Source organism: Sus scrofa, chromosome 13 (genome assembly GCF_054392235.1).
Source record: "Sus scrofa isolate SSC_HxYL_T2T_F1_AM1 chromosome 13, Sscrofa_HxYL_maternal_Yorkshire_Landrace_v2.0, whole genome shotgun sequence".
Taxonomy (NCBI): Eukaryota; Metazoa; Chordata; class Mammalia; order Artiodactyla; family Suidae; genus Sus; species Sus scrofa.
Genome location: NC_139395.1, coordinates 49,626,620 through 49,652,777, shown reverse-complemented (window position 1 = coordinate 49,652,777; position 26,158 = coordinate 49,626,620). Strand labels below are relative to the sequence as shown.

Sequence of the window (26,158 nt, the reverse complement as noted above, 5' to 3'; positions counted from 1 at the left end):
GTGGGTTAAGGCTCCGACATTGCTGTGGCTGTGGCATAGACCAGCAGCTACAGCTCTGATTTGACCCCTAACCTGGGAAGCTGCATATGGCACAGGTGAGGCCCTAAGAAGATAAAAAAAAAGAATTGCAAATAGTTTCCGATATATTAGATATAGAAATAAACATAGATATAAATGGGCATATGTTGAGTCCATAGCTCTGTCCTTTGAGACAGCCTGGGAGCAGCAACACCCTAGTAGAAATGAGTACATCTAGCACTTAAGTCTTCATTTTTCAATACCACTTACTATAAAGAGCCCAGAGTTGGGGAAATGTTTGATTTAAAGGGCAAGGAAAGTATAACATTAGCCCGTGTCATATAACCAGAAAATAAGCATATGCTCAAAGGGTAATGGGAATATGTCAAAAGGACATAGAAAATAGAAGCCATCGCAAGAGGTCTCCCTCTTACTGGCCAAACCTGGAGCAGTTTGAGCAGCAAAGTAATTATAATAATTTTTTTAACCCACTGAGAAAAATAGGAACCCAGAAATCTACAGTGATATACATAAATGAATAAATTGATGAATAGTGGGCTTCTGCATAGTCTAGAGTTACCTTTCCCTAAGGTACAAGGAGCAGAAGAGTAACTTGGTCAGCTGAAAAGCTTGGCAGAACAAAATCAAATGACCAGAATCAACCTCATCTAAGTAAAAGGACAAGTTGAAATCAAGTGCCACCTGGTAGGATACGGTGAGATGAACATGGCATCATTTCTGTCATAGTCCTGCCAAATAAGCTTAACCTGAATTTCTTCATCAGTAAAACAGCCCCAGATTAAGGGACATTTTACAAAATAATTGGCCTGTAATTTTCAAAATATCAAGATCGTGGAAGTCAAACAAAGACTGAGAAATTATTTCATAATGAAGGAAATTAAAGAAATGTAACTAGGAGTTCCCATCGTGGCACACCGGAAACGAATCCAACTAGGAACCATGAAGTTGTGCGTTCAATCCCTGGCCTTGCTCAGTGGGTTAAGGATCTGGTGTTGCCATGAACTGTGGTGTATATAGGTCAAAGACACGGCTGGGGTCCTCCATTGCTGTGGCTGTGGTGTAGGCTGGCAGCTACAGTTCCTGTTGGGAACCTCCATATACTGCAAGTGCGGCCCTAAAAAGCAAAAAAAAAAAAAAAGAAAGAAAGAAAGAAATGTAACTAAATGCAGCATCAGTCTCAACTTGATCCTTTTCCTATGAAGGACATTTTTGGAACAATTGGCAAAATATAAGGATCTCTGAGGATTGTAGGTGGGAGTGTATCAAAGTTAATTTTCTGATTTCAGTGATTGCACTCTGGTCCTTTTTGTAGGAAATACTCTTCAGCAGCTTACTCTCAAGATAGTTCAGAAAAAACATTCTTTGTACTACTATTCTTGAAATTTTTGTGTCAAACGTTTTAAAGAATTAAATATATCATGCATACATAGGTAAAACATGGCAGCCGGTGTCTAAGAGAGATTAAAGCCTTAATGATCATGACTTTTTTTTTTTGGCTACTGCTACAGCTTGCCCAAGTTTCTGGGGCAGGGATGGAACCCAAGCCACAGCAGTGACAATTCAGAATCCTTAACCACTAGGGGACCAGGGAATTCCTAAAATCTTTAAAGGTTCTGTGTTGTTGGGAAGAAGACACACCCACCTGGAACTTCATTTCTCCATTTGAAATTGGGGTGATATTTGAGAATTTATCCATCTCAGTGAAAAAGTAGGGACACCTGTTAAGGCTGGTAAAATTCAATTCTTCCCCTAATTCTGAGTGTTGCACATGCCACCAGACAGAGAAGCAGTGTGGCTGATGGAAAAGTATGGTCCTGACCTGTTGTGTGGTTTGGGGCAAGCCACCTCATCTCTTCTGGCCTCAGTTTCCTTGTTCCTTAAGGGAGAAAGTTGATAAGACAGACCATTTCGATGCTCTCCTGTTCTAAGAATTTCCTGCCCAAGAGAAAGCACTTCTCACCTTCCTCTGTTGGGGCCTCAGTCTCAGTATATTCTTGGAGTTCCCTGGCTTCACTTACTTTTCTCCACCCTTTCACAGTGCAGTGGAAATATGCCTGAGGCACAAGGAGGCTGCTAGCCCAGATGTGCTAATGGGAAATGAGCAGAAAACAGCCCAGTTAGGCTTATTCCTGTCCTCAACATTTTTTATATGTAATAAAACTTAATCTCTTACACATCTAGAATAAGTTTTACCTACCCCTCAAGGGAAAATTGAGAAAAACAGTTGGTTAGATAATTTTTCAGAAGGTTAACTTGTTTCATGGAACTCCATTTGAAAAAAGCTAGAAGGAATAATAATAAACATCCATGAGCTAAAATTCAGTGTAAGAAATTATTACTACCTTTAAAGTGTCCTATGTGTTCTTCACTATCCCTCCTCTCCAAGGGATGATTGCTGTCCTAAATTTTGTGTTTATCATTCTCATGCTTTTTTTGTTTGTATTAGTTTTGTCCTGTTCATTCATGTTTTATGCCCTTTTGTTTTTGGAAAGCTCCTTGTGCCAAGAGCCTCATCTTTCTCTTTTGTAACTTTAGTACTTGATATTAGAGCAGCTTATATATTAAGCACTTGATAGTACTTGGCGGAGAAAGTTCTGTGGTCACTAACTAAATGATGACAGTCTGTTTTATAAGTTTATAAAAAGCTTTGAAACGTTTGTTTTCAGCCACTTTTTTTTTTTTTTTTTTTTTTTTTTTTTTTTTTGTCTTTTCTAGGGCCACACTGTTGGCATGTGGAGGTTCCCAGGCTAGGGATCTAATTGGAGCTGTTGCTGCCCGCCTACACCAGAGCCACAGCAACTCGGTATTCTAGCCATGTCTACAACCTACACCACAGCTCAACGCAACACCAGATCTTTAACCCACTGAGCAAGGCCAGGGATTGAACCCCCAACCTCATGGTTCCCAGTCAGGTTCGTTAACCACTGAGCCACAGGGAACTCCTCAGCCGCTATTAAACACCATGGAAGGTAAGTCATTTTCATTTGCAGAAGATCCACTGACAGGCTGGTGCCCCAAATCTTAAATATTTAGCATATAAAAGACTTTGAAGATCTCAATTTAGGTTTTTATATCTCTAATAGGTGTTATTAGTGATAACATGCATGCATATGCATCTTGCTTTTGTTAGTTTCAGTTCTAATAATTGGAATTAGTGTACTATGTTCTGTTGTTTGGAGTGTTGTACATTACGACACGTATTTTTGAGTCATACCTTTTTATAGACTTTTGATTAATACCCTTTTTAAAAAAACATTTAATTATGACAGAAATCAACCAGACTATTATGAAGTGGTTTCTCAACCCATTGACTTGATGAAAATCCAACAGAAACTAAAAATGGAAGAGTACGATGATGTTAATTTGCTGACTGCTGACTTCCAGCTGCTTTTTAACAATGCAAAGGCCTATTATAAGGTAAGAATGCTCAAATTTAGAAGGTATCCAATTTGATAATGGTGTGGCTTTTTAAATATTTATCAGTCTGGTAGGTAAGTTGTGGTTTGTGGTTTGGTAGTTTGAGTTCGCATTTCTCTTGTGAGTAAAGAAACTGAAGATCATTATAATTATGAACCATTCTCATTTCTTGTGTCTGCTCATATCTTTTGCTTGTCTCTCCTGGGTTCTTTGTCCTTTTCATATTTATTTTTAGAAAATTTTTTGTTCTAGATACTGGTCCTTTTTTGGTTGTGTGCATTGCAAATATTTTCTACCATGTGGCTATTTTACACTCTTTTTATGATGTCTTGTGATGAACATAAGTTTTTTAAATTTCAAATTAGACAGATTTATCAGTCTTTAACTTTGTGGTTTATCCTTCTTCGTGTCTTGTTGCTGAAATCTCTCCTGCCCAAAGATTGTAATGAAATTATTTTCCTGTTCTAAAACTCTAATAGGAGTTCCATTGTGGCTCAATGGTAAGGAATCCAACTAGTATCCATGAGGACTCAGGTTTGGCCTTGCTTAGTGGGTTAAGGATCTGGCATTGCCATGATCTGTGGTGTGGGTCACAGACACGGCTTGGATCTGGTATTGCTGTGGCTGTGGCCAGTAGCTGTAGCTCCAGTTTAACCCCTAGCCTGGAAACTTCCATATGCTGCGGTTGCAACCCTAAAAAGCAAAAAAAAAAAAAAAAAAAGAAAAGAAAAGAACTGAATAGTTTTGTTTTTATTTTTATTTTTTTATGGCTGTACCTGCGGCATATGGAAGTTCCTGGGCTAGGGGTTTAGTTGCAGCTTGCAGGAACTTGGGATCCTTAACCCACTGAGCAAGGCCAGAGATCAAACCCATAACTTCAGAGACACTATGTCAAGTTCTTAACCTGCTGAACCATAATGGGAACTCTGTTTAATCATTTTGTCTTTCATGTTTAAGCCCTTAAGGCAGCTGGGATTGATTGTTGTGTCTTCTATGAGGTATGGATCTATTTTTTTTCCACAGAAAAGAAGTGCCTTAAAATGGCCATTCACTTTTCATTTGTCCATGGTGTTACTGCTGGCATTGTTTCTGTGTGCTCATGGGTCTCTCTTTTTTTAAATTTTGTCCTTTTTTTTTAAGGGGCACAACCACAGCATATGGAGGTTCCCAGGCTAGGGGTTGAATCAGAGCTGTAGCTGCTGGCCTACGCCGGGGCCATAGCAACACCAGATCCAAGCTACCTCTGCAAGCTACACCACAGCTCATAGCAATGCCAGATCCTCAACCCACTGACTGATGCCAGGGATTGAATCTCAGCCACAGTTATGACCTATGGCAATGCTCTATCCTTAACCTGCCACTCCAGGCCAGGGATTGAACCCATGCAGCCATTCAGACAATACCAGATCTTTAACCTCCTGCACCACAGCAGGAACTTATATAGTAGCTTTCTTTATTAGTAGTAATGTCTGTGTCTTGAAATTTGTTTTATCTGATATTAATGCATGTAAAGTAATATCAGCTTTATATTTGTGTGCACCTAGTCTATTTTTCATTGTTTTACTTCCAACCTTTTCATGTATTTTTAATGCTAATGTATCTCCTGTAAACCATATATACATGAATTTCTATTCATCCAGGTGATCACCTTTACCTTTTAATTGGGACATTTCATCTCTTTACAGTTTTAGTAATTACCATTATATTTGGGTGTGTTCCTGTCATTTGAATTTCTACTTCTGTTTATTGCGCTTTGTGATTTTGTTTATTATCTTGCTTAATTCTCTGCCTTTTGTTTTTCTTTTTCCTTTTTTTTCTTGGTTTTATTTTGTTTTTAATTTCCTCTATAATTTGGAGGTTCTGAGATCCATTCATAATCTATTCTTATCCAAGAAGTTTTAATATTTATAATTAACTTATCAAAGTCAGAAGTTAATTGCTGTCTTAAACCTTTTTATAAACAATGCAAAACTTTAGAATAATCTAACTCTGATCTATCTTTTTATTTATGCTACTGATGTTTTGTGTTTTAATACTATTGTGACAAGTTTTAACCATAAAATAATGTTATGGTTTTATATTGTCAGTCAATGGAAATTCTGAGGCCCATGTTTCTTTTACTCATAATGATTTTTAAATTGGTAATGTAATTTTCAAAGTTATGTTTTAGAATACCAGTCTGCTGGCACAGGATGCTTTAAAAGTAGAAATTGATTTACAGTAGAATACTAAAGTGATACTTCTTTCTCTTCTTTTTGCTAACATAAAGCCGGATTCTCCTGAATATAAAGCTGCTTGCAAACTCTGGGATTTGTACCTTCGAACAAGAAATGAGTTTGTTCAGAAAGGAGAAGCAGAGGATGAAGATGATGATGAAGATGGGCAAGACAATCAAGGCACAGTGACCGAAGGAGTAAGTGTGCCACCAGAATGGTAATAGAAGGCTGTTGGGAGGCGAACAAGGCCCCTGCCTGTGATTTTTCTTGGCCACTGTGGGCAGCTGGGCTTCCTCTGCAGTTGTATTGGTAATGGTGAAGGTAAAGGGACCTGCAGCCAGAGAGCCCCACTCCAATTGCAAGGGATCTTAGGACATCTTGGACAACATGTGCCGTACATGTTTGGTTGCTTTCATGAATTTTTCTTACGCTAATGTGTATTTCCTGCTGAGTTTTAAAGAGAATCTTCATGTCATCAAGGACTGGTCTTGTATTGCTAGATTTACGTATTATGTGAGGGTGGGCTATTCTGGGTCTTCCAAACAAACTATAAAATATTTTGCTCTAGTTCTGTGAAAAATGCCGTTGGTAATTTGATAAGGATTGCATTGAATCTGTAGATTTCCTTGGGTATTGTAGTCATTTTGACAATACTGATTCTTCCAATCCAAAAGCATGGTATATCTTTCCATCTCTTTGTGTCATCTTTGATTTCTTTCATCAGCATCTTTTAATTTTCAGAGTAAAAGTCTTTTATCTCTTTATTAGATTTATTCGTGATTATTTTATTCTTTATGATGCAATGATAAATGGGATTGTTCCCTAGTTTCTCTTTCTGATCTTTTATTGTCAGTATATAGAAATGTAGTTGAGGAGTTCCCATCATGGCACAGTGGTTAACGAATCCGACTAGGAACCATGAGGTTTCGGGTTCGATCCCTGGCCTTGCTCAGTGGGTTGAGGATCCGGCGTTGCGGTGAGCTGTGGTGCAGGTTACAGACACGGCTCGGATCCTGTGTTGCTGTGGCTCTGGCGTAGGCCAGTGACTACAGCTCTGATTCGACCCCTAGCCAGGAAACCTCCATATGCCGCAGGAAGCAGCCCTCAAAAAGGCAAAAAGACCAAAAAAAAAAAAAAAAAAAAGAAATGTAGTTGATTTCTGTGTATTAATTTTGTATCCTGCGACTTTGCCGAATTCATTGATGAGCTCTAACAGTTTCCTAGTAGTGTCTTTAGGATTTGCTAGGTATGGTATCATGTCATTTGCAAACAGTGATAATTTTACTTTTTCCTTTCCAATTTGGATCCTTTTATTTCTTTTTCTTTTCAGATTGCCATGGCTAGGACTTCCAAAACTATGTTGAATAGTAGTGGTTAGAATGGACATCCTTGTCTTGTTTCTGATCTTAGTGGGAATTCTTTCAGCTTTTCACCATTGAGAATGATGTTAGCTATGGGATTGTCCTATATAGCCTTTTTATGTTGAGGTAGGTTCCCTCTATGCCCACTTGTTGGAGGTGTTTTTTTTTTTTTTTTTTAATCAGAAATGGGTGTTGGGTTTTGTCAAAAACTTTTTCTGCATCTATTGAGAGGATCATAGGGTTTTTATTCTTCAGTTTGTTAATATGTGTATCACATTGATTTGCAGATATTGAAAATTCCTTGCATCCCTGGGATAAATCCCACTTGAACATGGTGTACAATCCTTTTAATGCATTGATAGATTTGGTTTGCTAGTATTTTGTTGAGGATTTTTGCATCTATGTTCATCAGTGATACTGGTCTGTAATTTTCTTGTTTTGTGTTACCTTTGTCTGCTTTTGTTATCAGAGTGATGGTGGTCTCATAGAATGAGTTTGGGAGTGTTCCTTCCTCTGCAATTTTTTCGAATAGTTTCAGAAGACTGGGTGTTAACTCTTCTCTAAATTTTTGATAAAACACATCTGTGAAGCCATCTGGTCATGGAGTTTTGTTTGTTGAAAATTTTCTGTTGTTGTCTTTTTTTTTAGGGCCACACCTGCGGCATATGGAAGTTACCAGGCTAGGGATCGAATTGAAGCTGTAGCTGCCGGCCTTCACTCAGCCACAACAATGCGGGATCCAAGCCATGTCTATGACCTACACTGCAGCTCACAGCAAGGCCAGATCCCTAACCCACTGAGTGAGGTCAGGAATCAAATCCACAACCTCACAGATACTAGTCAGGTTCATTAACCACTGAGCCACAATGGGAACTCCTCTTGGAAGTTTTTTAATCACAGTTTCAATTTCAGAACTTGTGATTGGTCCATTCATCTTTTCCGCTGCATCTTGGTTTAGTCTTGGAAGATTGTATTTTTCTTGGAATTTGTCCATTTCTTCTGGGTTGTCTGTTTTATTGGCATATAGTGGCTTGTATTTCTATGATGTCCATTGTAATTTCTCCTTTTTTGTTTCTAATTTTATTGATTTGAGTCCTCTCTTTTTTTTTTTTTTTTTTTTGATGAGTGTGGCTAAGGGTTTATCAATTTTGTTCATCTTTTCAACGAGCCAGCTTTTAGTCTCATTGATCTTTTCCATGGTTTTCTTCATTTCTATTTCATTAATTTTTGCTCTGATCTTTATGATTTCTTTCCTTCTGCTAACTTTGGGTTTGTCTGTTTATCTTTCTCTAGTTGCTTTAGGTGTAAAGTTAGGTTGTTTATTTGAGATTTTTCTGGTTTCCTAAGGTAGGCTTGTATTGCTATAAACTTCCCTCTTAGACCCGCTTTTGCTGCACTCCATAGGTCTTGGATTGTTGTGTCTTTGTTGTCATTTGCTTCTAGGTATTTTTTAATTTCCTCTTTTTTTTTTTCTTTTTTTTCTTTTTTTCCATTTCTTGGCCCTCTCCCACGGCATATGGAGGTTCCCAGGCTAGGGGTTGAATTGGAGCTGTAGCCACCAGCCTATGCCAGAGCCAGAGCAACTTGGGATCCAAGCCACGTCTGCGACCTACACCTACACCACAGCTCATGGCAACGCCATACTGTTAACCCACTGAGCAAAGGCCAAGGCTCGAACCCGCAACTTCATGGTTCCTAGTCAAATATGTTAACCACTGAGCCACGACGAGAACTCCTATTTTTCTCTTTGATTTATTAAGTGATCCATTGGTTGTTTAGTAGCATGCTATTTAGTCTCCACATGTTACTGTTTTTGCAATTTTTTTTCTTAGTGATTTCCAGTTGTGTAGCCTTGTAGTCAGAAAAGATACCTGATGTGATTTCAGTTTTCTTAAATTTACTGAGGCTTGATTTGCGGCCCAATATGTGATCAATTGTAGAGAATGCTCTTTGTGCACTTAAGAATGTGTATTCTGCTGCTATTGGATGGAATGTTCTATAAATATCTGTCAAGTCCATTTGGTGTAATGCATCATTTAAGGCCTATGTTTCCTTGTTGATTTTCTCTCTGGATGATCTGTCCATTGCTGTGAGTGGGGTGTTAAAGTACCCCCCTCTTACCGTGTTATCATCAGTTTCTCCATTTGAGGTCGTTAGCAGTTGCCTTATATATTGAGGTGATCCTATGTTGGGTGCTACTCCAGATTTCTGTTTGCATGGAATACTTTCTTCCATCCTCTCATTTTCAATTTGTGTGTGTCCCTAGAGCTGAAGTGGGTCTCTTGAAGACAACATATATATGGGTCTTGTTTTTGTATCCGTTCAGCCAGTCTGTGTCTTTTGGTTGGGGCATTTAGTCCATTTATATTTAAGATAATTATTGACATGTATGTTCTTATTGCCATTTTATTAACTGTTTTGGATTTGGATTTGTTGTTTCTTTTTTCTTCCCTTCTTGTTCTCTCCTCTTGTGGTTTGATGACTATCTTTAGTGTTGTGTTTGGATTGCTTTGTGTGTGTGTGTGTCTATCTATTGTAGATTTTTGGTTTGCAATTACCATGAAGTTTTGATATAGGAGCCTCTATATATATATGAGATTATTGTTGGTCTCTTAATTGCAAATGCATCTCCATTATCCTCCATTTGTACCCTCCTTTTCTCATGATTTCTGATTTTGGTAACATATTTGTGTGTGGATGATCTCCTACCTTTACTATATTTGTGTGTGGATGATCTTTGGTCTTTTTTGCCATTTCTTTCTTTTTTTTTTTTTTTTTTTTTTTTTGTCTTTTTGCTATTTCTTGGGCCTTTCCCGTGGCATGTGGAGGTTCCCAGGCTAGGGGTCGAATCGGAGCTGTAGCCACCGGCCTACGCCAGAGCCACAGCAACTCGGGATCCGAGCCGCGTCTGCAACCTACACCACAGCTCACGGCAACGCCGGATCGTTAACCCACTGAGCAAGGGCAGGGACCAAACCCGCAACCTCATGGTTCCTACTCAGATTCGTTAACCACTGTGCCACAACGGGAACTCCTGCCATTTCTTTTTTTCTTTTTTGCCTTTACTGGTGAGCCTTCTCATTTGTAATATTTTTGGTTTCTAGTTGTGGCCTTTTTTTTTTTTTTCCACCTAGGAGAAGTTCCGTTAGTATTTGTTGTAAAGCTGGTTTGGTGGTGCTGAATTCTCTTAGATTTTGCTTGTCTGTAAAGCTTTTGATTTTTCCTTGCTGGGTAGAGTAATCTTGATTGGAGTGTTTTTTCCTTTCATCAATTTAAGTATATCATGCCACTCCCTTCTGGCCTTCAGGGTTTCTGCTGAAAAGTCAGCCATTAATCTTATCAGGGTTCCCTTGTATGTTATTTGTTTCTTTTCCATAGCTGCTTTCATTATTTTCTCTTTGTCTTTAACTTTGGTCACATTGATTAACATGTGTCTTGGGGTGTTCCTCCTTGGGTTTATTTTATATGGTACTCGTTGTGCTTCCTGGATTTGAGTGAGTGATTATTTTCCCATGTTAGGGAAGTTTTCAGCTATCATCTCTTCAAATATTTTCTGTGGTCCTTTCTCTCTCTCTTCTCTTAGAACCCTTATAATATAGATGTTGGTGCATTTAACATTGTCCAAGAGTTCTCTTAGACTGTGTTCTTTTCTTTTTTTATTTTTTAGGGCCACAGGTGTGGCATATGGAAATTCCCAGGCCAGGGGTTGAATCAGCACTACAGCTGCTGGCCTACAACACAACCACCATGACGTGGGAATCCAAGCCACATCTGCGACCTGCAGTACAGCTCATGGCAGTGCTGGATCCTTAACCCACTGAGTGAGGCCAGGAATCAAACCTGCATCCTTATGGATACTAGTCAGATTTGTTTCAGCTAAGCCACGACAGGAACTCCCTCTACTTGCTTAATCTTTAAATCTTGTATTTCTTTGTTCAGTGTTTCTTGTAATTTATCAATCTTGGCCTCCAGTTTATTACCAGGGTCTTGAATCATCTTCATTGTCATTAGTCTAAAGTCTTTTTCATGGAGGTTGGTAATCTCTAGATCACTTAGCTGTTTTACTGAGGTTTTTTGCTTGTTTCTTTATCTGAGTCGTAATTCTCTACCTTTTCATTTTGTATAGGTTTTTGGCATGGTCTCCTTTTTGCAGACAATAGGGTTGTAGCCTCATGTTTCTGATGTCTGTCCCTCTTGTGGCTGAAGTTGGTACGGGGCCTTACTGCAGGCTTTCTGATGGTAAGGACTGGTGCCTGCCTGCTCATAGGTGGAGCTGATTCTTATCCCTCTGGTTGGTGGGGCTCTGTCTCTGGGTGTAATTAGAGGCGGCTGTGTGCCTGGGGGGTCTTTTGAGATCCTGTTTGTTGATGGGTGGTGCTGTGTTCCCACCTGGTTTGTTGTTTGGCCTGGAGCTTCTCAGCCCTGATGGGTGGGGCCAGATTTTCCCAAAAGGGCACCTCTAGAGGAGTTCAAGCTGATGATTATTCCCAAGACCTTTTCCTCAAATGTCCTTCCCCCACAATGAACCACCATCACCCCCCATTTTCCCAGGAGATCCTCCAAGAATGCAGACAAGTCTGTCCCAGATTCCTATGGAGTCTCTGCTTTGCCCTGGGACCTGGTGGACAAGAAAGCCTGTATGTGCCTTTTAAGAGTGGCATTTCCATTTCTTCTAGTCCCATGGAGCAGCTGTGCACAAGTCCCACTGGCCCTCAACTCCAAATGCTCTGGGAGTGCCTCCTCCCATTGTCAGACATCCAGGTGTAGGGACTTGACATGGGGCTCAAAACTCTTACTCCCGTGGTTGAGCCTTTGCAATATAGTTACTTTCCAGGCTGTGGGTCACCCATCTCGTGGGTATGGGTTTGCTTATATCAGGTAATCACCCCTCTTGCCATCTTGATGTGATTTCCTCTTTGTCTTCTAGAGTACGATACCTTTTTTGATAGTTTCTAGTCTGTTTTTTTGAAGGTTGTTTAGCAGTTGGTTGTAATTTTGTTGCTTTCATGACAGAAGGTGAGTTCCAGTCCTTCTGCTCTGCCATCTTAAGCCCATCTAAATCAACTATACTTTTAATTAAAAAAAAAAAGAGGTAAAAGAGCAGTAAAGGGAATTTCATCTCTCTTCTGCAGCTAAATGGTAAGATACCAAAAGCAGAGTGTTCCCCTTTCTTCCCTAAGTTACCTAGACAAGCCTTGTGCTGAAACTCCCAACACCGAAAGGAGCAGTGGTGGATGAATTTCAAAAAAATGGTATTTCTTGGATTCTCAAAATCTAGTTTCTAGGCATCATGTCAATTTCTTTTAGGAATTAAATGATTGGAATTAAGTAGAAGGCAGTTAACTAGGGGTTCCCTAGAATTTCACTATCTGACATTCCTAAAGGAGTAACAGCTTAAGCCAGGCTTTCTTGGGTAGAACGTTACCTACAGAGGGGTCAGCCTTATTATAGGCCTCCAGGGTTCTACTCAAAAAATGAAAATGACTGCATTTAGGACTTGCCTGTGTTTCTTTTGGTAGGAAATTGGGAGAATCTTGCCCATTCATAATTAAACCTCCTAAGCTTCTTTCTAACCCTAAGTTATTTGTGAAGGAACAAGGAATTTTCAAACTTCTCATTTTAAAATTAAGAATAGGAGTTCCTATTGTGGCTCAGAGGGTTAAAAATCCAACAGTCTCCGAGACAATGTAGGTTCAATCCCTGGCCTTGCTCACTGGGTTAAGGATCCAGTATTGCTGCAAGCTGCAGCCTGATGCAGCTCAGATCAGGTGTGTCTGTGGCTATGGTGTAGGCTTGCAACACCCATTTAACCCCTAGCCCAAGAAACTTCCACATACCACAGGTATGACCATAAAAAGGAAGAAAAAAAAGCTATTTCCTTGGACACCACAAAAAAGGAAAATCACAGGCCATTATAACTGGCATTTTCCCAATTGTGGAAATAAGTTATATGAATGCATTCACACATCCTGCTCACTTTGTCATCTGCAGCATGTTTCTCAAATAGGTGGTTGGATTGGGAGGAGAGGAATCTTGGCTATGGTATATAACTCTCCTCTGTGAAGCTAATTCTGTGGTGCTGTTATAAGTAGTAAGTACATGACTTAAATGTGGATGTTTTAGTTTGCTTTCATTAGTCCTATGTTGGTTCTCTAAGCTTATGTGGTTGAAGAGTCTCAGCTATTCACATGCCTTATATGTTAAATATTTACTTTTTGTCTGTTATTTGCTGGGCACTGTGCAGTTAGGCCCAAGAGATGTGAGTGCCCTGTCTGTGGAGTTAATACTGCACTTCAAAATTGAAACTGTACTAAAAAGACTTTTTGTTGGATTAGGACAAAAATACTAGTGCTTTTATGATTTAAACCAGAATTAACCATTAATCTTTACCTTATATGTACAAAACACGTTTTGGACTTGAAGTACCACTTAATATAAACCTTGACTGAGATATCCCATTTCTGACTGTAGAAACTGCTTCACACTTAGACTCTCCCTGGTCAAGTACTCTTTGGGGCATATACTTTCCCACATTGAAACCATGACTAAAGTAGGAGTAAGCCAGCCAATCTGAAGAGCAAAGGTAATGTTCATCAACTGGCTTATCTCTGTTCAGTTTTGCTGTAACTTTAATTCTGTTGTTTGATCTGGCAGAGCACCACATGGTTACAAGTATATAGTTCCAGGGAGTTCCTGTGATAAGTGGCAACAAACCCAACTAGTACCCATGAGGATGCACGTTCAATCCCTGACCTCGCTCTTTGGGTTAAGGATCCGGTGTTGCTGTGAGCAGGGTCACAGACGTGGCTCCAATTTTGTGTGGCTGTGGCATAGGCCAGCAGCTGTAGCTCCAGTTTGGCCCCTAGCCTGGGAACTTCCATATGCCGCAAGTGCATCCCTAAAAAGCAAAAAAAAAAAAGTATATAGTTCCAAAACTACGTAGTTGTTCTATCAGAATACCAAGATTTTAGTAGATATGCACAGCAGTTATAGAAATGGCCAGATATCATGGGACATGTTTTCTTTGTCTCAGTTACTCAAACCATTAAAAGGTACACATTCCAATCATTTCACATGGATGGCACTTGAACTTCACTGTTACGGTGTTTACTGTGGAATAGAGTTCAGTAAAAGGACCTGATTCAAATGATTTAGTTACTGAAATGTTATAAGGAACCTCATAAGTTTCATATATGCTATTCTGGTTTTTTCTTTATTGTTTTATTTTTGTTCTCACATAAGCATTTCTGAGAGTATAACCCCCATGCCCAGCATCACAGCATTTCTGTGGTATTCTTGAAACTTGTACTTAAAATAAATACCGTTTAGAAGTTGCTCTTTTGAATTAGATTTAAAATTTTAGAAGCTAATTAGTATCAGCATTTATTTTTGGATTTCTCTCACAAAATAGTTACTTCTCCCCTCTCTCATTCCTCACAACCCCCACCTCCCAGTCTTCTCCAGGTTACTTGAAGGAGATCCTGGAGCAGCTTCTTGAAGCCATAGTTGTAGCCACAAATCCATCAGGACGTCTCATTAGTGAACTTTTTCAGAAACTGCCTTCTAAAGTGGTAAGTGATGCAGTTAAAAACATATCGATTAAAGTGTTTGATTTTTCTTTTTAAGTACTTCAAAAATTTTATTAGTTCTTTGTAAATAAAGTAAGGTTAATAAGGCATTAGAGGTAGCCAGGACATCTTCCTCATTGCCTCAACATCAAGCATATAAAATATGTTCTATCATTTTACTTTAGAAAGTTGTAGACTTTTTTTTAAATGGTGTTTTTTGCTTTTTTGATTGGTAATTCTTTTTGTTTGTTTTTGTTTTTATCATAAAAGATTCAATAACATAAGATTTACCTTTTAACCATTTTAAGTATATAGTTAGTAGCATTAAATACATTCATATTATTGTGCAACTGTCGCCACCAGAACTTTATTCATTTTCCTACCCATTAAACAGTAACTCCTTGCTTTTTCCTCCTGCCAGTCCATGGAAACTGCAGTCTGCATTTCTCTCTATGAATTTGACTGCTCTAAGTACCTCGTATGAGAGGAATCCTACAGTATTTGTTGTCTGGCTTACTTCACTTAGCATAATGTATTCATGGTTCATCCATGTTGTAGCTCCTCTTTTAAGACTGAATCCATTGTATGTATATACCACATGTTGCTATCCCACATTTTGTTTATCCCTTCATTTGTTGATGGACATTTGTGTTGTTTCGAAGATTGGTAATTCTTAACTGGTAAAATAAGCACCTAAATTAAACCTTTTATTTGCGAAAGAGAGGAAACAGAATCTCTTTGCTCAGGAGACAAAGTGAGAGGAAGATAAATGAGTTCTTCCTCAACTTAGTTCTCTTTGATCTGGTGATGGAGAAGAGAGAAATCTTAGAATTACTCTTCTACTACAAAGAGGAACTTTTTTCTAGACGGCTGAAACCCTTTAAAAGTGCTAGGGCCCCTTCACACTCAAGAAGCAATTAACATAACTAAAGGTCCCCTTTAACCTGTGGAACTACGAAAATTTCCATGGCCTCAGCATTCTTACATTTCTAGACAAGGATAAACTTTCAGAAGTACTCTACTCTAGCGCTTAACTCCACTGTGATCATTTTCTTTTGTATCTATCCCTTAAGGACAAGGACTGTGACGTATTTTCTTTTGTGTCCCTGCTGTGTCATTGGAACCCAGCTTGTCAGGTTTATAAGAAGTGCTTGGGGTTTTTTTTGTTTGTTTTTAATGGTCACACCCATCGCATATGGAGTTCCTGGGCCAGAGAGTGAATCTAAACTGCAGCTTTGACAACACCAGATGCTTTACCCCACTGCACCAGGACAGGGAGTAAACCTGTGCCTCAGCAGTAACCTGAGCTGCTACAATTGGATTCTTAACCCACTGCGCCACAGTGGGAACTCCAAGAAATATTTATTTAATAATAAGTGGCATGTAGCTTTCCCCATCAGTCATTCAGTAAGACTAGTTATTTACAACATGATTAGTTGTAGGACAGTTATGATATTAGAAATACAGTGTATGTGACCACTACTGTCCTAAGTGTGGATCTGATTAGAAAAATACAATAATTACATGGGTCATATGTTTAAAATTTTAAGCAAGGAGGAGTTCCCACTGTGGCAGTGGGATTGGCAGCATCTCTGCAGTGCCAGGATACAGGTTCAATCCTCAGCACAGCAGGTTAAAGGATCTGGTGTTGCTGCAGCTACAGCGTAAGTCACAACTGCAGCTCAGGTCTAATCCCTGGCCCAGAGCTCCATATGCTACAGAGTGGCCAAAAAAGAAAGTTTAAGAGAAAAACGGTAAGATTCTTCAGAAATGGAGTTCCTGTCGTGGCTCAGTGGTTAACGAATCCAGCTAGGAACCATGAGGTTGCGAGTTCGATCCCTGGCCTTGCTCAGTGGGTTAAAGATCTGGCGTTGCTGTGAGCTGTGGTATAGGTCGCAGACGCAGCTCGGATCTGGCGTGGCTGTGGCTGTGGCATAGGCCGGCAGCTACAGCTCCGATTAGACCCTTAGCCTGGGAACCTCCATATGCTGCGAGTGTGTCCCTAGAAAAGACAAAAAGACACACAAGAAAAAATTTTTCCTCAAAAATGAAACATAGAATTACCATACGAGAGAGTTTTCTGCTCAGTGGAAACAAATCTAGCTAGTACCCATGCAGATTCAGGTTCGATCCCTGGCTTTGCTCAGTGAGTCAGAGATCCAACATTGCCATGAGCTGCGGTGTAGGTTGCGGTCGAGGCTCAGATTCTGAGTTGTTGTGGCTGTGGCATACACCGGCACCTGTAGCTCCGATTTGGCCCCCTAGCCTGGGAAAAAAGAATTACCGTATGATCCAGCAATTCTGCTTTGGGTGTATACCCAAAAGAAGTGAAAGCAAGGTCTTAAAGAAATATTTGTACTACTATGTTCATAGCAGTATTATTCATAATAGCTGAAAATTGAAAGCAACCGAAGTGTCCCTTTTCATGTAAATGGATAAATAAAATGTGGTATGTACACTAAATGGAGTATTACTCAGTTTTTAAAAAGAATGAAATTCTGACCCATACTGTAATAAGAATAAACCCTAAGGGAGCTCCCCTGGTGGCACAGCAAGTTAAGGATCTGGTGGTGTTACTGCTGTGGTGTGGGTTCCATCCCTGTTCCCATGCAGGGAATGCAGGGACTTCTGCCTGCTGCAGGTGTGGCCAAAAAAAAAAAAAAAAAAAAAAAAATTGCCCTGAACACACTATGCTAAATGAAATAAGCAAGGCACAAAAGAACAAATATCATATGATTCCTCTTTTAGGAGGTACTTAAGAGTAGTCAGATTCACAGAGAAAGTCAAATTGTGGTTTCAGGGGATAGCAGGAAGGGAAGGTAGAGAGTTATTTAATTGGCATTGAATTTTAGTTTGGGAAGATGAAGAGTTTTGGAGATGGTCAATGCTGGTGGTTGGAGATAATGTGAGTGTATTTAATGCCCCTGAACTGTATACTTAAAATGGTTAAATGGTAAATTTTGTGTATATTTTACCACAGTAAGGAAATAAGAAAAGAGCACAGTCTACTCAGGATTTATTCCTACTCTGCATGAGATAATTACGGGTCAAGCTACCAAGGGTGATTTGGAGAAGTAAAAGTTTACTCCCATGTTCCCATATTCTGGGAGAGTTTTAAGGGATACCAAGCAGCAGGAGGTGATTAGAGAAAGCTAGGTTCCAATTGGTCCCTTGGGGTGTGACAGTATCAAAGACAAGGACTGAGACCTGGAAAGGACAGCTCTTTTTTTTTTTTTTTTTTTTTTCCCCAGGGCCACATCTGCATTTGGAAGTTCCCAGGCTAGGGGTCAAATGGGAACTACACCTGCTGGCCTGTACCATAGCAACAGCGACAGCAGATCTGAGCTCTGTTTGCAGCCTACACCACAGCTCATGGCAACCTCGGTTCCTTAACCCACTGAGCAAGGCCAGGAGTTGAACCTGCACCTTTATGGATACTAGTTGGGTTTGTAACTGCTGAGCCACGATGGGAACTCTGGGAGGGCAGTTTTTACCTTTCCTTTATAAATCTTTCCCAAGTGAGATTGTCTAAGTGGGAAACGTAGTTTGAGAGTACATAGGACAAAAGCTTAAATAATGCTCTACCCTAGCCTAGATGGACCTGCTGTAACTTGTTTTCTGACCTGTTTCTCAAAAGTAAAATTGTTACAGAAAAGGGGCAGGAAATGGGTTTGATCTAAGCAGGGAAAGGAATAGGGTTAAGAAAACAGGGAGGGACAAGCCCAGGGAATCAGATGAGGTAAAGCATCTCTGAGATCATCCCTTCAGTCTAGTAATTGAGTGACAGTAGTGCCTCTTGTTGTTACTATTGTTTTTATTTTTTGGGTCTCCAAGGATTTGAATAGGTAGGAAAAGCCTGGAGAGCATAGTCGGCCTCCCCCTGACACTTCTCCTTGCTAAAGAGACCAACTTTTAGGTTTTGGTCTTCTTTGATTATTTTCTCCAAGGAACAAAACCTGTAGGAAAGACTCAGGGCAGTGAATGCACTACAGGCTTTATGAAGTGCTTCAAGGATATTCTTCTAACATGTTGATTTTTTTTTTTCTTGTGTTAAGTTAGTATTTGATAAGGTATCAGAAATTGTTTATAATTTTGCTATTTCTTTACCATAGTTTCATTGAAAATGTGGCTTATTTTGAAAGAATTATTTTGACCAAAATAAGTAGAAGCATTAAGGTAAACATAAAGCTAAAAATTCTGAACAGTCCAACTTCTTAAAAATCCTTAGTATTTTATATGAAATAGGATATAATTATGTCATTTAGATTGATAAAAGAGCCTGTAATAAGCCCTTCAAAAATGTTCTTCTACTTCATTTCCAGGAATAAATGTCTTGGGACTTTAAATTTAAAATTGTGTGATCTATGAACTTATAAATTTTTAAAACATTAAATTGTGATATATTAGTTATATATATAGTGATAATTACCAAATACTAACTTTAAAATCCTGTAACATGTTATTGGATATCTCATGAAGCTTGTAAAAGTCAAATGCTTTCTTCTTCGAATATAACAAACAGTATGCTGTACAGTTGTGTCTTTAGCCTTGCATCTCACAGAACTGCTAATTGATTAAGCAACTGATTGTCAGTATACTTCCTTGTTTTCTCATTAGCTGGATATTTTCACTTACTAGCGTGCCTGGGTTTTGTCTTCTAGCAATATCCTGACTATTATGCAATAATTAAGGAGCCTATAGATCTCAAGACCATTGCCCAGAGGATACAGGTATGAATGTGACCATATGTAAATAGATGTGGTTTAAGACAGATTGGCCTGTGGTTTTCTGTAGGAGCTTTTAGTGACCAGGGAAGCAGCTAAGGGGTTATTAGCAATATAATGTAATCAAATTAGAGATATTGCTAAGTATAGTTTGGAGGAGGTAGCATAATGCTGCTTTTGTGCTTTTTCTGTAGGAGGGAAAGTGAAATTTCATTGGCATAGTAAGTCTTGATCTTAGGACAGAAATGAAAGAGCATGGTCATGGATATTTCTGAGTGTCAAAGATACATTGGCAGTAAAAGCTTTGTTTTGTATATTTTTCTCCTTCCAAATTGTTTTAGGATATCTCTGAGTAAGTTACCTATGACAGACATTAAGAGTGTGAGTAAGGTCAGTGAAAATAAAGACTTTGTTTTCTTCAGGTGCCTCCTTCTTTGTCTCTTCAGCAGTAATAGCAGCAACTAACAATCACCTCAAATTGCTAGGTGTTTGCTAATATGTATTAGTTAATTAACTTTTACAACACCTCTGTGAGGTAGATACTGTTATTATTCCTGTTTCACAGATAAGAAAACTGAAACACAGATGGTAAGTCACTTGCCTGAGCCATCAACTAATGAGAAGAATTAGGGTTTGAATGCAGATGGTTTGGCTCCAAAGACTGTGCTTATTATGAATCAGTATTCATGAAGCACTTAGAACAATGTGATTGGCACAGGGTAAACCCTATATGTTTGCTGAGTAGAACAACTTTTATCTTAATTTGATTTTTTTTTTTAAGTTTTAAGTTGCTTTTATGACAATAATATAGGTCTGGTATTGTTACCTACTTCAAAAGCATTTCTGTAAATGGACAGTAGTAGTAATTTATAAAAAAAGGTGAGTTTATATATTGTTCACGTGTACTTTCCAATAACGTATTAACATGTAGCAGTTTAAAATTATATGGAGTTCTTTTTTGTTAAAGGTCATACTGATGATAAGAGGAATTGTTATATTTTGTTGTTTACTATAGAATGGAAGCTACAAGAGTATTCATGCAATGGCCAAAGATATAGATCTCCTAGCAAAAAACGCCAAAACTTATAATGAGCCTGGTTCTCAAGTATTTAAGGTTAGTTTTGTTCTTTTCATTGATAAGAGTTGAGACCTTTATTTATATATATATATGTAAAATGACTTTATTGAGATAAAATTTACATATCATACCTTTTACTCAAAGTGTATAGTTTAATGGCTTTTATATATTCACAGAATTGTACAGCCATCACCACAGTGAATTAGCAGTCATTCTCCATTTCTTCCCGACCTCCCCAACCCTAGGCATCCACCAGCCTACTTTCTGTCTCTGTGAATTTGCTTATTTCAGCATTTCGTTTAAATGGGATCATATAATTTTTGGTCCTTTGTGACTGGTAGCTGCCAGCCTACACCACATCCAGAGCAATGCCAGATCTGAGCTTCGTCTGTGACCTGCATCACAGCTCACAACAACACTGGATCCTTATCCCACTGAGTGAGGCCAGGGATTGAACCCACATCCTCATGGGTGCCAGTTGGGTTTGTTACCACTGAGCCATGACGGGAACTCCTGGGGGCATTTTAACTGTCCATTTTTTCTTTACTTTTTGTAATCTGAGTAATTTTAATCTTAACAGGATGCAAATTCTATCAAAAAAATATTTTATATGAAAAAGGCAGAAATTGAACATCATGAAATAACTAAGTCAAGCCTTCGAATGAGGTAAGTTGTATAAATGTCTAAAATCTTTAAGACTTTATTATTTGCCAAATTTTCTAGCTAGTGAAATCAGTATAGTAGAAAGCAAGATATATGTTGCATTTCAAGATTATATTTACAGTTGGTAATATGATTCTGAAGAGAGTAGGGTTAACTCTTACCCAGTCCCTTCATTGTAGCTGAAGGGCTCTATTAAAAAAAAAAAAAAAAAAAAAAAAAAAAAAATTTAGGACTTAACACCACTTTATACTTTTGTTGCTTTATATAAATGCCTATATGTATTTGTGTATCATATTTACATGTATATTCATATATAATATATATAATAAATATATGTATAGGCATACCTTGGAGATTCTGGGCTTCCATTTCCAGACTACTACAATAAAGCAAATATCATTAAAGTGAATCATGTGAAATTTTTGGTTTCCCGGTGCATTTAAAACTTATGTTCATACTATACTGTAGTTAAATGTGCAATAGCATAGGTCTAAAGAAACAATGTATATACCTTAATTTAAAAATACTCTGTTGGGGGAGTTCCTGTCATGGCTCAGAGGTTAATGAACCCAACTAGCATCCATGAGGATGCAAGTTCAATCCTTGGCCTCGCTCAGTGGGTTAAGGATCCGTCATTGCCATGAGCTGTAGTGTAGGTCGTAGATGCAGTTTGGATCCCATATTGCTGTCGCTGTGGTATAGGCTGTCACTACAGCTCCAATTAGAACCCCTAGCCTGGTAACCTCCATATGCCATAGGTGGAGACCTAAAATGACAAAAAAATTAAAAATTAAAAAAAAAAAAAAATACTCTGCTGGAGTTCCCGCTGTGATGCAACAGGATGTTGGTGTGTCTGGAGCACTGGGATGCAGGTTCAATCTCTGGCCTCGCACAGTGGGTTAAGGATCTGGCATTGCCACAACCTCTGATCCCTGGCCCAGGAACTCCATGTGCTGTTGGGCAGCCAAAAACAGAAACAAAACAGAACAAAAATACTTTGTTACTTAAAAGTGCTAACCATCATCTTCAAGTTGTCATCTTTTTGCTGGTAGAGGGTCTTGCCTTGATGTTGATAGCTGTTGACTGATCAGGGTTGTGGTTGCTGAATCTTGGGGTGACTGTGCTAGTTTCTTAAAATAAGACAACAGTGAAGTTTGCTGCATCAGTTCACTCTTCTTTTCACTAATGATTTATCTGTAACATTTGATGCTGTTTGATAGCATTTTACTCAAAGGAGAACTTTCAAAATTGGAGTTAATCCTCTCAAATCCTGATGCTGCTTTATCAACTAAGTTTATATAATATTCTAAATCCTCTGTTGTTGTTTCAACAGTCTTCATAACATCTTCACCAGTATTTGGAATCTACTTTCTTTGCTTGTCCATATGAAGCAACTCTTCAAATGTTGAAGTTTTATCATGAGATTACAGCAGTTCAGACACATCTTCAGCCTCCACTTTTAGTTCTCATACTGTTTCTACCACATCTACAATTATTTCATCCATCGAAGTCTAAAACCTCTGAACGTTACCCATAAGGGTTAAAAATTCACCTCTTTTAAACTCCTGTTAAGGTTGATATTATGTCTTCTTCCCCTGAGTCACAAATGTTCTTAATGGCATTTAGAATGATGAATCCTTTCCAGAGAGTTTTTAATTGTATTTTCCCAAATACATCAGAGAAATCACTATCTGTGGCAACTATAGCCTTATGAAATGTATTTCTTAATAAAAGACTTATAAGTGTAAATTACTTCTCGAGGAGTTCCCATAGTGGCTCAGCGGGTTAAGAACCCCATGCTGTCTCTGTGAAGATGTGGGTTTGATCCCTGGCCTCACTCAGTGGGTTAAGGATCAGGTGTTGCCACAAGCTATGGTGTATGTCACAGATGGGACTAAGATAAAATAACTTACTCCTTGGTCCATAGGCTGCAGAATTGATGTTGTGTCAGCAGGTATGAAAATAACATTAATCTTATACATTTCTGTTGGAGCTGTTGGGTGACCAGGTGCGTTTTCGATGAGCATTACTGTTTTGAGAGAAATCTTTTTTCCTGAGCAGTAGGTCTCAGAAAATGTAGATTTCATCAGCAGGCTTAAAATATTCAGTAAACCACATTGTAAACAGATTTGATGTCATCTAGGCTTTGTTGTTCCATTTATTGAGTACACACAGGATAGACTTAGCATAATTCATAAGGGTCCTAGGGGTTTTTTCGAATAGTAAATGAGTGTTGGCTTCAACTTAGTCACCAGCTGCATTTGCCCTTAACAAGAGAGTCAGCCTTTATCCTTTGAAGCTTTTAAACTAGACATTGACTTCTCTCTAGTTATGAAAGTCTTGGATGACATCTTCTAAGGTAAGTCTATTTCGTCTGCATTGAAAATCTGTCATCTAGTATAGTACATTTATTAATTATTTTAGCTAAATCTTCTGGATGACTTACTGCAGCTTCTATATTAGTGCTTGCTGCTTCACCTTGCACTTTTATATTTTAGAGATTACTTCTTTCCGTAAACCTCATGAACCAACCTCTGCTAGCTTCAGCTTTCCTTCTGCAGCTTCCTCACCTCTCTTAGCCTTCATGAAGTTGAAGAGAGGACCTTGGTCTGGGTTAGGCTTTGTCTTAAGGGAATGTTGTGGTTGGTTTGACCTTCTATTGAGACCACTAACTTTCTCCATGACAGCAATAAGGCTGTTTTATTTCCTTATCATTCGTGTGTTCACTGGAGTAGCACTTTTCATTTCCTTCAAGAACTTTTCCTTTGCATTCATAACATGGCTAACTGGCACAAGAGGCCAAGTTTGCAGCCTGTCTCTGCTTTCAACATGCCTTCTTCACTGAGCTTAATCATTGGTAGCTTTTGATTGAAAGTGAGAGATGTGCAACCCTTCCTTTCCCTTGAATGATTAGAGGCCATTGTAGGGTTATTAATTGGCCTAATTTCAGTATTGTTGTGTCTCAAAAAATAGGCCTGAGGAAAGGGAGAAAGACATGGGAATGGCTGGTCATTGGAGCAGTCAGGACATGCAGCATTAAGTTTGCCATCTTATATGGAGTTTATGGCACCTCAGAACAGTAGTAACATCACAGGTGACTGATCACAGATCACTACAACAAATATAATAATAATGAAAAATTTGAAATATTTAGAGAATTGCAAAAGTGTGATACAGAGACACAAAGTGAGCAAATGTTGTTGAAAAAATGACACCAATAGACATGCTTGATGCAGGGTTGCCACAAACCTTGAATTTGTATCTGCAAAGTGCAGTAAGGCAGAGTGCAATAAAACGAGGTATGCCTATAGTATTATAGTATTTGTATATAATATATGCAAATATATTTACATTTGCAGTAAGAATATTTAGCCAGGTGTCAGGAGATGTCTCATTCTAGTTTGCTTTATGCTAGGACTGTGACTTTGAACAAGTCTTACTTCTGGGATTCCATTTCCTTGTACCTGAAATGGAAAGATTGGCTACTTTTTTTTTTTTTTTTTGTCTTTTTAGGGCCACACCCGAGGTATGTGGGCATATGGAAATTTCCAGGCCAGGGGTCACATCGCAACTGTAGCTGCTGGCCTATGCCATAGCCACAGCAATGCAAGATCCAGGCCAAGTCTGTGACCTACACCACAGCTCATGGCAACACCGGATCCTTTAACCCACTGAGCAAGGCCAGGGATCAAACAGGTGTCCTCATGGATACTAGTCGAGTTCATTACCACAGAGCCACAACCGGAATTCCTTGAGTGGCTCTTTTTAGAGCTCTCTTCTGACCCTGACATTTGATATGTTACCACATTCTCTGGTAGCTGCAGTGACCATAAATTGTCTGGGATCATTCCTAATGTACTCTTTTCCAGCATCACAGATTTTGGAGCAAAGCCTGCTACACAGTAGAGGGTCAAAAGTAAATATTTAAGTGTTTCTATTTAGAAGAGAAGAAAATGGTTATTTCCTTTTTGTTTACTCAACATTCTGATTTCACCTGTCAGTTTTCTGAGTTTTTTAACCTTCTCTCCGGATAGGACTTCATCAAATTTGGTTGCAGCCAGGCTAACAGGTCCTTCGCACAGTAAAGGCAGCCTTGGTGAAGAGAGAAATCCCACTAGCAAGTATTACCGGTGAGAGAGAGTGTATTCAGTTTGAGAAAATAAGGATACTATTGTTTTGTTTTCCTTTTTTTTCTTTTTTTCTCTTTACTTACTTTTTGGCCGTGCCATGTGGTGGCTTGATGAGAAATCTCAGTTCTCAGACCAGGGATCGAACAGCAGTGAAAGTTTCTCGAGTCCTAACCACTAAACTATCAGGAAACTCCCATGCTAGTGTTTTCTTAATGGTTGTCTTGAAGTAGTATTTTTGGAAGTAATTGGATTATTATTATTTATTTCTTTTTTGCTTTTTAGGGCCACATCCATGGCATACGGAGGTTCCCAGGCTAGGAGTCAGATTGGACCTACAGCCTCAGGCCTACACCTGAGCCGTGTCTGCGACCTACACCATAGCTCATGGCAACACCAGAACCTTACCCACCGAACAAGACCAGGGATTGAGCCCAAATCCTCATGGATACCAGTCGAACGTGTTTCTGCTGAGCCACGACAGGAACTCCATGTAGTTGGATTATTATGAGAAATTTTTGTCAGATGCTTATTTTAAAGGTATAGTAGGCCTGACCTCATCTCTGAGAAAAATGCTCAAGCAGAAGTTGTTTTGTCAGGTAGTATTTAATGTTAACAGTAAAATGTGTGATGAAATAAAAGATTTTGTGTTCATAGTAGAATTTGTTTTCACTGTAAAATATGAGCATCTTTAGAATTCACCAGCAATTATGAATCTTTATTTTTCATAAAATAAGGGTAGTGCTGCATTTAAGTAAAAAACAAATTGCATGTTAACCTGCTCTACACTTTCTATCCCTCCTCCTTCTTTTCTCAGAGAAAGAAATTTCATCTTGGTTAAGATTGATCATGGGGAACATGAAAAGTAAAATTACAAAGATAAATTGAGGAGGCAGTTGAATAGAACCTTTTCTTCTTTGTTGTGAATGCCTTGTTAACTGTTCCTATTTCCTATAACATAACCA

General features: G+C 38.8%; 1 protein-coding gene across 50 annotated transcripts in view; it reads left to right on the top strand.

Moving 5' to 3' along the window:
* The window catches only part of PBRM1 (polybromo 1), a 130,811-nt gene that overhangs the window by 14,661 nt on the left and 89,992 nt on the right, over positions 1-26,158 (top strand). For all 50 annotated transcript variants that reach the window (XM_084988500.1, XM_084988498.1, XM_084988496.1 and 47 more), the window contains 7 exons: positions 3,309-3,456; positions 5,726-5,869; positions 14,488-14,604; positions 19,263-19,331; positions 20,341-20,439; positions 20,984-21,069; positions 25,101-25,196. In XM_084988500.1, coding sequence (XP_084844626.1) covers positions 3,309-3,456; positions 5,726-5,869; positions 14,488-14,604; positions 19,263-19,331; positions 20,341-20,439; positions 20,984-21,069; positions 25,101-25,196 — 759 coding nt within the window. The remainder of the gene's footprint in view (positions 1-3,308; positions 3,457-5,725; positions 5,870-14,487; positions 14,605-19,262; positions 19,332-20,340; positions 20,440-20,983; positions 21,070-25,100; positions 25,197-26,158) is intronic.